The 14919-nt window shown below is 33.4% G+C and overlaps 2 protein-coding genes across 2 annotated transcripts; both read right to left on the bottom strand.

The window, feature by feature from the left end:
- Positions 1 to 596: 596 nt before the first annotated feature.
- On the bottom strand, positions 597 to 3866 carry LOC103870741 (galactolipid galactosyltransferase SFR2, chloroplastic). The gene is made up of 10 exons (XM_009148907.3): positions 3608 to 3866; positions 3259 to 3532; positions 2886 to 3024; positions 2455 to 2621; positions 2154 to 2375; positions 1912 to 2080; positions 1601 to 1834; positions 1344 to 1493; positions 1132 to 1261; positions 597 to 1045 (listed from the first exon to the last, which is right to left on the bottom strand). Exons 1-10 carry the CDS (start codon positions 3768 to 3770, stop codon positions 846 to 848), a joined length of 1848 nt encoding a protein of 615 aa, XP_009147155.1. The 5' UTR covers positions 3771 to 3866; the 3' UTR covers positions 597 to 845.
- Positions 3867 to 4693: 827 nt separating this feature from the next.
- On the bottom strand, positions 4694 to 8762 carry LOC103870742 (alkaline/neutral invertase C, mitochondrial). Its single transcript, XM_009148909.3, has 6 exons — positions 7851 to 8762; positions 6787 to 6946; positions 6466 to 6677; positions 5893 to 6386; positions 5761 to 5809; positions 4694 to 5207 (listed from the first exon to the last, which is right to left on the bottom strand). Exons 1-6 carry the CDS (start codon positions 8565 to 8567, stop codon positions 4881 to 4883), a joined length of 1959 nt encoding a protein of 652 aa, XP_009147157.1. The 5' UTR covers positions 8568 to 8762; the 3' UTR covers positions 4694 to 4880.
- Between the last annotated feature and the right edge of the window lie 6157 nt (positions 8763 to 14919).

The raw sequence follows: 14919 nt of genomic DNA on the forward strand, positions 1-14919 counted from the left end.
AGTATACTCAAAACACCAATAATACTTAAAATATCTATTGATTATCAATCCAAATATTCAAACCAAACCAATTTATATGTTAATTTTAGGTATTTTGACATTTTCTATTCAAATTTATATGTAATATATTGTTTCGTTTATAGATTTTGAGAATTTTAAAGTAGATAATGAATTTAAAAAAAAATCAAATAATTTAAATGGGTTATCCGAACCTGAACCGAACCCGCAAAGATCCGAACTGAAATTTAGAATACCCGAATGAAGCTGAAATCTTTGAACCCGAAACCCGAATAGACCCGAACCGAACCCGAATAGGTATCCGAACGCCCACCCCTAGTCTATACACTTGTAGTATGTGTCATTTTCTCTCACATATGCCCCAGTACTTGGCGTTTCCATCCAGTTAGATTTTTATTATGTTTTAATATTATTTTTTTAATTTAAAATTTGGTTTTTACTCTAAATTTACTGTATTTTAATGATGGATATAATTATATCATAACTAATTAAACAAAGTTATATGATTATTGACCTAAATAGCTCTTCTACATTTGAATATTTTTATTGGAATTCTATTTTTGAATTAAAAATGTAACTAAGTCGAAGAAAATTAGTAAAAATTAAAGGAGGTTCAAGACCTACAAGTCTACAACTGAAATAGGCGAAAACAGCAGCACATCTACAGATCTTACCCTAGAACATCGTCCCGTTTTGCCTTTATTTAAACATCATAACAAACAAAACGGTGAATCGTCGCTAATTTGCGCCAAATGTTTGGCAAATCATACAAAGGAGATGAGATTGATTCCTCTCGGCTTCTACTCTCTTCCTCTAGTCAAAGGGGCCTACGCGGGCTGTAGAGCAAGCCCTGACTCATCGGTGTGCTTGACCTTAACTTTTCTTATCTTCTTTTTCGTGATGGCCGGCCATATGAGAAGAGCTCGAGCCAAGCGACTCAGCGGGTCTTGAAGACCATCCACTTGGTAGTGACCAAACCGCCAGTCACGGTCAACAAACTGTCTCCCTTGAGGCTTGTCCAGACCATCTTTTAATCAAACACAAGTAAGATCATAAAGTAAAAGTTGGAGACAAGTGTAAAAACACAACTTAAAAGTGGAAGATGTAACTAACCTGCGTACATCAGACCATGATTATCAACTGCACGGTAGAACGGTCGTACCTTTCCTGCTTTCGCAGCTTTTTGGAGTTCTTCCCATGCAAGAGACCGATCATTACGTGTGATTTTTCCGCTTTTCACTATCTGGAGAGTAGCAAAAAAAAGAAAGCCATTTGAGGAGAAAAGCAATTTGATGATCTCAAGTGTAGGGTTATAATGATTAGACCTTGGTAAAGAGATGGTACGATGGCCGAACGGTCCGGGCAAGATTATTAGCACGGTCAACCGCAACAAGTCCAAATTTTGGACCATACCCATCAGCCCATTCCCAGTTGTCTGAAATAGTCCAGAATATGTAACCGAGCACCGGAACACCCTGTTATGAAAGCCACAACACACAGTGAGAGAATGCCAATACCAAGTGTTGTTAAAGGTAGGCTCAAAGCCTTTGTACGAATCAGAGGAATTCAAAGACAAAAAAACCTTTAGCATTGCAGCATAAAGGGCAAGGAGATGCTCAATCATGTAAGGCCGACGAATCACGTCCGTTTCATCAGAAACACCATTTTCTGTGACTATGAAAGGAACGTTCAGGTGTTTATATCTCTGGTGGAACATCAACAACACGCGGTAGAGGCCATCAGGGTATACCCCTCTTCCAGATTCACTGTATTCATCAGTCTCTACAAGCTTTAGTCCAACACCACACACTGCTTCCTAGTTTCCAGTAGAGAAAACAAATATTATTGACTCAAATTAAAGATATATTTTTATTAACTCTTAGCTTCTCTTACCTGTCCGTAGTAGTTGATTCCTATGAAATCAAGTTTCTCACAAATGCTATCAATAAATGAAAACATCGTGAGGGAGTTACTAAAAGTAACGGACCCAACATCAAAGAGGCCATACGGTCGCATAAAGGACACGTGGTGCGCAACCCCTACCAAAGGTTTTTCCAAGGAGCTGCCAAGTAAGAGTTACTGAGACAAATCCATATGATATTATTTTAAGAAACAAAAAAAGGAGAAGAACTAACGTTTTCGCGTGGATGTAGTCATAGGCCTTTGAGTGAGCAACAGCCATCCAATGCATGACTCGGTGGAACACACCCATTGGTAGAGTAGATGTAGCCATCTCCAAAAAATCAGGGGTGTTACCGGGCCAAGTTCCGGCCATGTAAGTAAGCATGGCGAAGACATGGGGTTCGTTAAATGTAATCCAAGAATCTACCAAATCAAACATGGAGTCCACAACAAGCCTGGCATTGTTGAAGAAAGATGGTCAAGACCTACATAAATCTCCATAAAGCTGATTTGAAGAGAGAGAGAGAGATTCACCTGGTGAAGTCCATGAAGTAGTCGACGGTCTTCTCCATTTTCCATCCACCGTAATCAGCAGCCCACGGTGGCAATGAATGATGAAAAAGCGTTAGCATCACTTTCATCCCGTTTGAACGAACTCTGTTGAGTATCCATTTATAGTGTTCAAGGGCCTCATAGTCAACCTACAAAACAAAAAAACAAAGCACTCTGTTTGATGTATCACCATTAAGTAAGGAACCTTTCTCTACTCGAAACACATTCAGACCAATCTTCAAGACTATTGATTAGGCGCTTTATATGAGATTATTGATTAGACGGTAGATTTTTCAAAAATTAGTTCTGTAAAAATCGTTTTGTTTAGGTTCGATTTATGACTACCCACAGCCTAAACCGATTTTTAGAACACTGAATTAGACAAAAGGTTAATATATCTTTTATTGACTCACTGCTTCCTCAATCCCTTTGGTAGGCTCTTTTGGCATGATTCTACACCAATCTACTCCCATCCTGAAGACAGTAACGCCAGTATCTTTAGCTAGCTTCACTTCTTGGTCAGGATCCGACCAAAACTTAAGTCTGACCTCCCTGAAACAAATAGAAAAAATAAAAATTTCAGCTCGAGCTCTTAAGACCAATGTTCAAAAAATCGTTAGGCGGTAATTAGGCGTAATTAAGTGCTTTATATGGGATTATTGATTAGCTGGACGTCTAGACCAATCTTTTTAGATGCCTACTAGACCGATTTTTAGAAGGCTGCTTAAGACACAAACTAAGTGACAGACACTATCTAGACAAAAAAAATCATATGACGAAGCTCACGCGTGAGGTGTGTTGTGCCACGCAGCTACATTCTTAGTAGGTGTACTGTCGGCAACAGTGTTATCTTCCTTTCCTTGAGTGTTCTTGGCCAACCCTTTCGTTATAGCTCCCACAGCGAGCTTAACCTTCTTCTTCCTCTTCGCTTTCTTATCCTCTTCATCTTCTGCTGAACACGGTGTTTCTTTAGCAAACCGGATCCATGCATCGTCGAGATCGTCCTCCGCGTGAGCAGGTGCAGTAGCCAATCCAAAGAAGAACTTTCCCTCATTGTGTTCTGAAACAAACAAACAAAAAAGACTTCAACACCAAGATTCTAAGAAGGAAGAACACAATCAATAGTAAATAGTACCTTGGGAAGTGAAATCGGCGAGGACTTCTTTGGATTCGTCGATTGGAGAGCGAAAGTTCCGGAGGTTCCGGCGACGGAAACGGGAGTAAGAGACTGCGTTGGCGCCGACGGTGATCGTGCCAAGAAGTCCGGCGATTTTAACGAGCAGTGTGAGTATGCTCATTATTGCCGATGATGAGGGTGATGACCGGCAGTTTCTAGTTTCTGACCGGCGCGCGCATAAAGATATAGAACGGGTTTATGTAAGAAAAGCCCATTAAAGGCCCATTAAGTGGTTGGTGGTGATCCTCCGTTCGCAACCTTATCGTGTTCGTGTGGGTGGCTTAGCTCTAAAGTCCGTGTACGTCTCTATGTTATCTAAATACGTCGCCGTATCCTACGATAATCTTCAGTACATCAGTGTTTTAACTATATTTTTATAACTTAAGCTTCTTTACTCTTGTCCCAAAAAAAAAAAAGCTTATAAACTCTTGTCCCAAAAAAGAAAAAGCTTATTTATTCTTTCAAGTACTAACCAGTAACTACTGCTCTTTTAAGTAGCACTATAAATTTGTTGAGAGCTGATATGTTTACTCTTTAATTCTGATTTAGAACGTGGTTGGTGGTGTCCAAGCTCAATGGCTTTTACTTTAGTGCTATGTGTATTTATGTGAGTGGTCCAAACATATTTTAGTCATGTATTGTCTTGAACACTTCAAGGTTCTTTTGGCTTTTATATTATCTTTGTCTCTGGCATCAAACTCTTTTGGCAGTTTCATATAATAAGAAACAAATCCTGCTTTAGGTCCAAATTTCATTGGCCGACATAGCCTAGTGTTTCTAATTATTTAATTACTCTATGCCACTAGCCTATTACATTACATAGATTTTCTTACTCAAGTGCATAGCTCTGATACCAAAGCGGAAGTATCCATAAAATTCTAAGTATGCAACTTAACCTTATTGAGTTGGTTGAATTCTCACAAAATGCCTAGAAACAAAATGTTTTAATAGTTTTATAAAATTAAATCAAAAGTATCTTGAAACATGAAGTTAACTCTCTATTTATAAGCTCACGAGACTTATAATCCTATAAGAACTATGAAAAGGATGTGTATGCTGCATCAAGATGTAATTTATAATTTACATAAAATTTATGAAAGGACATGTACATGTATCTAACTTCTGAATGTGAATCATAGGTAAAGAAACTGGTTAATGAGTCATGAGCAGTGAGCACACATGCTGAAAGAAGGTTTTGAAAGACAAAAGAGTAAAGTTATGTTTCAGAGAACTAAGATCTTGGGGGTGTGAAACGAGAACACTTGTTCTTCTTCTTTCCGCTGCTTTTGTTGAGACCACAGACACAAGTCTCGAGCAGCTGATAGTCCTCTTCCCAAAATAAGAGCGAGGCTTTCTCAGGTTGTTCTATGAGTTTCTTAGAAGCCAAGAAACCTGCGTTAGTCCAAGTCTGGTAAAGCCTTGACTGCTTCCCCACGAATCTCCCGCTTTTCGTGTCATAATACTCAGGCCACTGGTCTTCCTTGAGCCTCTTCTCTGCTACAGCCACTGCTTTCTTCGCCAGGTCTAGCTTCTCCATCTTGATACAAGCCAATGTGAACTAGCAAAACCAAGGCATTAAAAGGGTTTTAGAGATTCTTTAATCTTAAAAAGAACAACTACTAAGGTGATGTCTAACCCAACTCTAAAACTCTATTTTAGTGTAGATTTCAAACAAAACATCTCTAACTCAACACTAAAAAGCACACTATTTTAGTTTAATACTATAATATAACACCAAAACTGATGTGATACTATTCACCGCTAGACAATATTTACTTATTTTATTAATAAACTATGTAGATAATAAATGACAAATAAAGAAATAAATACATATAAAATAGTAAATTAAATACTTATAATAAAATATAATATGTACTGAAATCATTTATTTAAATAAGTTATTTAAATATTACTATATGTTGAAATAGTAAATATTTTTAAAGTATTTTAATTGTAATGTATTTTTATGTATGTACTTACATAATAATAATGTTTTATATTTTACATATTAAATAATAATAAAAGTTGTAATTTAATAATATTATTACATTAAAATAGTGTGATTCTGAAACTTAAATAGTGGGGTGAAGATAATATTGTTTTTCTTGTACCTGCCAGAGAAGAGTTGGCCAGGATCCACCATTATGATATGACCAAGGCCTGCAAAGACAAGTATGAATCAAAGACCTGCAGAGATTTGCAGACAAGGCAAAACAAACAAAAAGTAACTCGAAAGGACTAACGTGTTCTTTGGATCAGAGCCAGTGATGATTCTCCACTCCTCCTGCTCCAAAGCAGGAAAACAGATCTTGAGAGGCATGTTAGCAACAAGATCATCCCATTTCTCTTCAATCAACGCCATGACTCCTTCGTTCTGCTCTTGGCTTCCAAGAGACGAGACAACAGCCCAGAGGTTCCCAAGCGTGAAGAATCTGAAATCCATGTGAGCAGGCTGGAGGTTCCCTATGAAGTAACCGCCTCTGTTGGGGATCCAGTCCACAAGCCAAGAAGGGATCTGCTCTGGATAGATGTTGAACTTGTTGGTCGCGTCCGCTGAATACTCCTCGGTGTTGTAACGGTAGATCTCGTTTATCTTCTTGATGTCGACCCAGTAGTACTCTCGGATGTGGAATGATAAGGCGCTTAGGCGGCTGTTGACGGCAGCTACTAGGTTCTTGGTTTCGTCGTTGACGTTGAGCATCTCACGAGCGCAGCGGAGGGATGAGTAGAATAATGCCTGGAGGAAAATTAAAAACATGACCGTTAGTTACTAACTTCTCAATGTGTAATAATTTTCTTTTTTTTTTTAATTTTACTTGGATTTCAAGTGGATGACCATGAATGCCCATTCTTCTATCGATCATGCATGATCCATCGGTTACGAGAAGAGTTGGGAACATGTCAAAGCCGTCGGCTAGGCATAGCTTGAGGATCAGCTTGATCCCTGTTTGAACATCGATTCTCTCTTGCAAGGTGTAGTCGCCAGTGAGCTTTCCATAAGCTCTCAGCAATATGATCCACCACAAGCCTGTAGCAGAAAGTTACATTCTCAGTAAAAATGTGACTGTTTCTCAAAGATAAGTGGAAATGTAATTTATTCAACTAAAAGGAACTGAAAGTTGAGCATAATGAGTTACCAGAGTCAACGGGGCTAACACGTCCAATAGCTGATTCACCAAAGTCTGCATCTAAACACTCCTCAAACGAGCCATCATTGCCTTCAAGTGATTTCACTTTAAAACTCGCTGGCATTAGCCCTGGGCCAGGGCTGTGACAGTCCACTGTTTTCTCCCAGCTCTACAAAACCAAGTCAATTAGAAAACTTTTGCATAGATAAGTAAATAAAATAGTACATTACAAAGTAAATCACTTTTCTAAGTTCCAGAACCTATATGGCAGGCAAGGAAATGAAAAGTTTTTAGGCCATGAAAAATGTAAATCAATATTTCTAATGCTCAGAGCGCTTCACCAAAGAAATATTTGAAAGAAAACATTTCTGAAAGTTACTGATTAAAAGAATTAAGCCATCAACTTTTTGGGCAATCTGAGCAAATTAAAACTTAACAAAGCAGGCAAGGAGAGGCATCTTCAAGAATATCACAGCACATTCATTCTAACAACTAATTTTATGACAAAAGTAAACAAACTTTTTGGGTCTAAACAACTAAAAAATACAACCAAGCGCTCGTAGCTTGGTGGTAAAGGAGGTACAGCTGTACTGCCCGCCACCCGGGTTCGAGTCTTGGCCACAACGGATTTAACATCCCTTCCGTTGGGGCGCTGGACCCCTTTCGGGGATAGTTGGGAATGTGGCTGCCCAGATACCAGAGTTATCAAAAAAACTAAAAACACATACCTGGAACTGCAATGTACAGGGGAGAGATTTCTCCAAGTCTTGCCTTTCTCCGTTAGGCAATAAAACTCAGTACACAAACTAGATACATTTCCCGTTTTCACAAAAATAACTTCCCTAAAATGAAAAATTAAATTCCAATGGCAAATAATGAGCGTGCAACCAAGAAAACTAGAACCTAAAATGTGAAATTTGCCTAGCAAACTAGTTAATGTGACCATATTTAAAACATTTTACAAGCAACTTAATAACAAATATCGATCAATAGCTCGAACTTTTTATACAGACATTGCCTAAAACTAGCTCATGAACCACCATTTCAAACAAAAGGGTTCAAGAAAACGCTACCTGCAACTGCAGTGTCTGAAGTAGAAAGTTCCTTACAATCTCCCCATCCCCATCAAGCAAGAACGCATAAGCCGAAGGAACGAAGTCACGAATAAACACTTGATCATAGTTCAACGTCTTCTGCTTATCCCCTGGATCATTAGCCGCCACGGTCCCCACAGGGAACCCGCAGTAATTCACCACCGCACCACGAAGCAGCCTCCACGCCTCTCTCTCAGCCTCGCTCTGACTCGAAACCTCTTCCCTTTCCCCTTTAACACGCACATTTCCAAATTTAGCATCTTCCTTGCCACCACTTTCCTTTTTCGGTATCTCCTTGAAAACCAGCGGCTTCACGAAGAGACTCTCGAAGCTCTTGTCTTTATTTACATGAGAATCTAAAGAAGAAGAAGAAGACTGGTTCCTAAAGTCGGAAGCTACACGGGGAATTACTAAAATACCCCTCCCTCTTCCTCGTCCTATACTACTACTACATCTAGATCCTCCCCAGCTAATGGAATCGGAGTTACAAAAAACATTCCGACGGCGGCAATGAACACCAGATCTAATACTTCTGGATTCAATCTTCCTACACTGTAGTAGTTTCGACGAATTGATCAATCTGCTTGAGCTCGTGGGAGAAACTCCGAAAAGGGACGAACTTTTGAAACTAATGAGAAATCTACAACAGGGTTTCATCGCTGAGACACAGATACAGCTCCTGCTGGTCATCATCATTCTCACAAGAATCTAAATGAAAAAATATATCAAACTATACAACTAAATCACAAGCAATACACAGCTTATGAGAAGCTTTTTTCAACAAATTATTGATCTAAGAACACGAAAATTATCAGAAGAATTGGATTTTTTTAGAAATGAATTGAAGATATTTTTTATGTCTTGGTGGTAATGGAATCTGAGAGACTTGTGTCGACGCAAGTGCACTTTATGTTTTGTCCGTATAAAGAATAATTTACGAAAAGACCCTCGCATACGCGTCTATCCTTTAGTATCTTGAGAGGGGTAATAATGGCTTTTCGTAATTTGTTGATATCTGTATGGATCAGATGGATCGGTGGTGGAGACGACGAAATTTCTCGTTAAATAAATGTGGATAAAATACATAAAGACAACTTTATTGTCCACATGACGCGATGCTGTTTTACGGAATTACCCTTGGACGGCGTCGAGCAAGTGGAATACTCTTGGCTAAGTTTCTACGTGGCGAATGTTTATTAGTCAGAGTTTCTAGATGTGCGGAGAAAAGAAAAAGTCTCTGATCTTTTTATTAACTCGTGCGTGCGTGTCCGTGTCGCCGCGGTCAATTCCGGTTTGCTTTTCGTCTGGCGTACAAGCAAAGATCCTTGCTTTGTCACGACTCTCACACAAACTTTTCTTTTCCCCACTTGGATTGAGGACGTGATATTCAATCACGAATAACGTAACGTAACCCATTGGACCACATATCTAGGGCCCATATTAATCTTCATTTGTAGTAAGAAGCCCATTTTAGAAACAACCAATTAGTTTGTTTATTTATTTTTGACAAACAACCAATTAGTTTATATAAGCCCATTTTTAGCCTATAAATAATTAGACTACTTTCAGTCCATGAGACCATGACAAGCTAAACCATTGCAAACCAAAGATGGGCTTCAAAATATAACAAAACATAATAGTGGTGCATGTGTTTATGTGTCCAATGCGAGGGTCATTAAAGTTAATTTTTTATTTTTTTTTCCCTCAAAGATTGATTTTATAGATATTCAACTGATACAACACCAACCAAGACCAACGAACACATGATTAATTGTTGTCTTGTTGTTTTCTTTAGTAGTTATTTTTCTTGTGAAAAAAAAACACTTGATATGATTATTAAATGGCTATTTTGAGTTCAAGTTTCATGATATTAAATATTTTGAGTTCTTGTCTCAGATTTTTACCAGGCAAGAGCACAACATGAAAATTAGTTTTTGCTATTGTTGGGATTTGATTACTTGAATTTTAAACATTAACTAATTAGTGAATTACTCGCCTTGGAACGTGCTATATTTAATGCATTGGAACTATCAAGTTTTACAAATTGTGAGAGCTTACTTCTCCGGTCTGAGTGGCTTAAAATTATGAGAACTATTTAATTATCTTAGTTTAGATGCCTAACCACGAGAGTTGAAGCATGTGGGCTTAGTACTAAACGTTTGTTTTTGAATAACCTAGAATGAGATAGGAACATGACACTGTATATAACGTGCATCAGTTGATTTGTAAATATTAAGCTAATACGGTCTTATCGTCAATCCCATATTGTTGCTTTAAAGATGGTTGTATTAAACAGAAATAGTGATCTTATGGATAGGAAGCGGGTCTCTTTTACTATAGAATAGTTTTGATAAATCATAAACGTTTAGAAAGTTAAGCACACACAGTTGATCGTATGCGGTATGCATTATGTGAAACGTACTGAATGTTTCTAAAAAACATTAAGTATGCAGATCAAATAATTGTTTACATTAACATAAATCAGTAGTCGCATACAACCAAATAAGCCCTAATAACATGGAAGGTTATCTCTAAAATTACGCTAACCATCATAATCAAAGCTCACAAACCCTACAATTTTTTTTTGTTACATCCCCTACAATTCTTATATATATAATATAAATAATATAGTGAATAAATTATGAAAAACTTAGTTGACTGTAAATGAAATGTTAAGTTCTAATTATTATTTTTTAATTATTATTTTTTAATAAAATATAACCACAAAAGACAGACAAACAAACAAGTGGTTGCTAAGGTATGTCAAATTTTGAGGCAGGTATCAATCAACTTACGACGAGAGAGACAAAACGTAAACATCTTTTTATATCCAAAGGTACCACGGAACTCATAAACCAAATGTTTTCCTATACTGGTAACAATTATGAAATATCAATAAAAAGATCATTCATGTGTCGTATCAATCAATTATCAATAACATGATTTTGGTAGTCGTTAACGTGCTTAATACTGGTTTGCGTCTCGATCCATTGTTATAGATTCTCTAATAAAATGATAACTCAATTGATTTTTTAATTATCACGTGTTAATATGGTTTTTGGCTAGTGCTTAGAGACTTGTGTGGGTAAAAATGGTTTATGCCCATAAAAAGAAAACGAATGAACGAACGACACTAAAGCAATTAAATGTCAAGCTGTTCTAATACAGTTTCATAATTATCCATTTATAAGACTAGGTTGAAACATAGTGGTTTATATTGTTGATATGGTTACTATGCTTTAATTTCGAATATATGCTTTTATTTTTTTGTAATATGTGTGTGTGTGTGTGTGTGTGTGTGTTATAAACCATGCGTTTGTAGTTTTTGTAATATGCTCATATATCGTTTTAGCAGAACGTCTGGTTAATATTTACACTGATTGATAAAAAACATAACCACTGATTTGGCCGATCTATATACATTCAGTTATATGAATTTGGATGTTGATCGCAAGCCCTAATCAGTAAGCCGATAAAAATAATTTTCTATAGTTTTTAAGAAAAAGTAATACAAAAGAATAAACTTTACGAAAAAATTGAATCGCAGAATTCCACATATGCTTTCTAATCTAAAACATTCTTGCTGAATGCACGCTGATAGAACCGGTAAAAGTGAGAGTTACATGGAGTAGAAAATTTGTATTCATTAAAGTTAATTTGGCCTGGTATTCTTAAAACCATTTCTTAAACAAGGCTATCTTCAAAAAAAAAAGAATATATAAATGCAACAATAGATTTATTAATATAATTATCCAGATATTAGTTTTTTTTGTTGAATGAATTTTAAATTTATTTAGAATTAAGAAAAAAAATTACAAAAGTTATCTATGAAAATGGAAATGAGAAGAGATATTCCACACCAAGTTGAACATTGTAAATTGTAAACTTGAATGATATAATAAGCCCATATATATGATATTTAATTGTATAATTGGTTGAAAGCTTTTTCCTCAAAAAAAAAACTGTATCATTGGTATATTTTAAAGTTCATTCTGTCATAAGCATCTTCTCTAAGTCTATACGCGTAGAAAAATACCCAAAAACTAAAGTGAATTCTTCAAATACATTGTATTTCGTTAGTATCAGACTAGATATGGTTTTGTTAATGTATGTAAGAAAGGTGGGACCCAGACGTTGACGCCGACGTGTAGTTCTCTGAAGGCGTTGACCATGACCATTCAAAAGACTATAGAGTCGGTCCATCGTGATCGTCTTCCCCAACAATGGAATATTATCAACCTCGCCGAATCATCAAGTACCAAGTGGAGCACGAGTAAGAAAGAACCATCCCATGTATCTGAATCTGTTTCTTCTGTCATGTCTCTTCTGAATGGAACGCAACACAACTCAAGTTTGAATAGTAAAGAGTTTTTTTAATCAACTAACTAGATTTCGACCCGCACAACCGTGCGGATGTTTATTTTCATTTTACATAAATATTTTTTTACATCATTTATGGTATATATATTTATTTAACAAATTAATATATGCATTAAAAACATATTAAATATTATTTTTGAATTAAAATTATATTCAGTTTTTACCCACCGACCTTGAAAACTAAGTTTTCTATTAGCAATATTTTTACATTTATTTATTTCAGAAAATATATTATCATATATACAAAAGTCTAAGATATGTCGATTTTTATACATGTATTATATAGTTTTTGAATGTTAAGTCGTTATATCATCGTATTATATTTTTAGCATAAATATTTTATATTTATAAAAACTTTTTTTACAATTTTATCAATTTAATATAATGTTATCATATTTAGTTCAATATAATAATCTCATTTAATATGAACTATTATTATTATAAAATGATGAAAAGGTAATTTTTTATTTTATAAATGATTACTATATATATATATATATATTAATGGATAATAATAGTTCATTGCTATTTACGAAATTAGTTGAAATATTTAACAAAATATTTTTGAAAATGAAGATAATGCTATAATATTTTCAAAAGATTTGTTAAAAACAATTATACATATATATATGTATATATTTATTTATATTTATATTTAAAATAAAAAATATCATGCATAAATTATTTGTATTATTAACTTTGATGAAATACATGTTAATTTATATATGTGTATTATATAGTTTTCTAATATTAACATGTGTTACCTACATACTACATTTCAAATATAAATACTTACAAAAAATAAAATATATAAATTTGACAATTTAAAATAAATTAATCATATTTAGCACAATATAATAATTAATAATTTCTCTTAAAATAATTGATTATGATTATATAATTGATAAAATGGTAGAATTTATATTTTTAATATTATAAAATATATAAATGTATAATATTATTCATAACTAATTTCGAAATTAATGAAAATTTACATATAATTTTTAAAAATTAAGATCTTGTTAAAATCTTTTAAACGGACTTGTTAGAAATTTTAAAATATATATTTATATTTAAAATGAAAATATATCAAAAGATATTTTGATTAACGTAGTTTAAAGATTATATATATTATTAGTCTTGATAAAATATATTTAATAAAAAAATTAAAGGATGGTCCAAATTATAAAACAATATATGAAAGAATTCAATATTTCTATTTTAATAGATAATATAGACTATAATTAGAAATTTTAAGAAAATAGTATACAAATTTTGTTTTTATAATAAAATCTTAACTAATATTAATTTATAATAATATTAGAGTACTAATCACGAAATTAGTCAATGATTCATTATATAATAATAATTAAAATATCTAATAAGATTTTGTAGATTTTTTTCTCAACATTTTTTTATAATTAAAAAATAAGACAATTTTATAGGTGAGTTGTTATATATGTCAATTATTTAAGATGTGATATTTTAATGATGTCATAATGTTAATTAGAATTAAATGAAATATAATTTTCTAGGAAAAGTCCATTTTAAAAAAAATCATACATGAAGAGAAGTTATGACTTCTGTTTTAATATAATAGAATAGATCTCGATCCGCGCAACCACGCGGGTGTTTATTTTTATTTATGTTTATAGAAATATTTTATTTTTAATTCTACATTGATATATATTAGTATAATATATATGAGGTGTGTCTATCATTTTTTAAAACATAATAATTTTATTGTATATATTTTTTTTATTGAATTGGTTGTTTTCAGATCACGTTTTTGGCTTGGAAAAGATTGATAATTATTTAATTCCTATAATGTAGCAGACATATTATTTAGTTCCTATAATCTAGAAAGTAAGTTATTTAGATCTATAATAATGTAAGATACAAAATTAAATGTAACATGACTTTCTAGTAATATGTCCATTAGGTTCATTTTTAAAAAAATCACACATGAGTAAATGTTGTGACTTCTCTTTTAATATAAGGATATATATTATTAGTCTTGATAAAATATATTTAATAAAAAAATTAAAGGATGGTCCAAATTATAAAACAATATATGAAAGAATTCAATATTTCTATTTTAATAGATAATATAGACTATAATTAGAAATTTTAAGAAAATAGTATACAAATTTTTTTTTTATAATAAAATCTTAACTAATATTAATTTATAATAATATTAGAGTACTAATCACGAAATTAGTCAATGATTCATTATATATAATATTTAAAATATCTAATAAGATTTTGTAGATTTTTTTCTCAACATATTTTTATAATTAAAAAATAAGACAATTTTATAGGTGAGTTGTTATATATGTCAATTATTTAAGATGTGATATTTTAATGACGTCATAATGTTAATTAGAATTAAATGAAATATAATTTTTTAGGGAAGGTCCATTTTAAAAAAAAAATCACACATGAAGAGAAGTTGTGACTTTTGTTTTAATATAATAGACTAGATCTCGACCCGCGCAACCGCACGGGTGTTTATTTTCATTTATTTTTATAGAAATATTTTATTTTTAATTCTACATTGATATATATTAGTATAATATATATGAGGTGTGTCTATCATTTTTTAAAACATAATAATTTTATTGTATATATTTTTTTATTGAATTGGTTGTTTTCAGATCACGTTTTT

This window comes from Brassica rapa, chromosome A05 (assembly GCF_000309985.2).
Source record: "Brassica rapa cultivar Chiifu-401-42 chromosome A05, CAAS_Brap_v3.01, whole genome shotgun sequence".
Taxonomy (NCBI): Eukaryota; Viridiplantae; Streptophyta; class Magnoliopsida; order Brassicales; family Brassicaceae; genus Brassica; species Brassica rapa.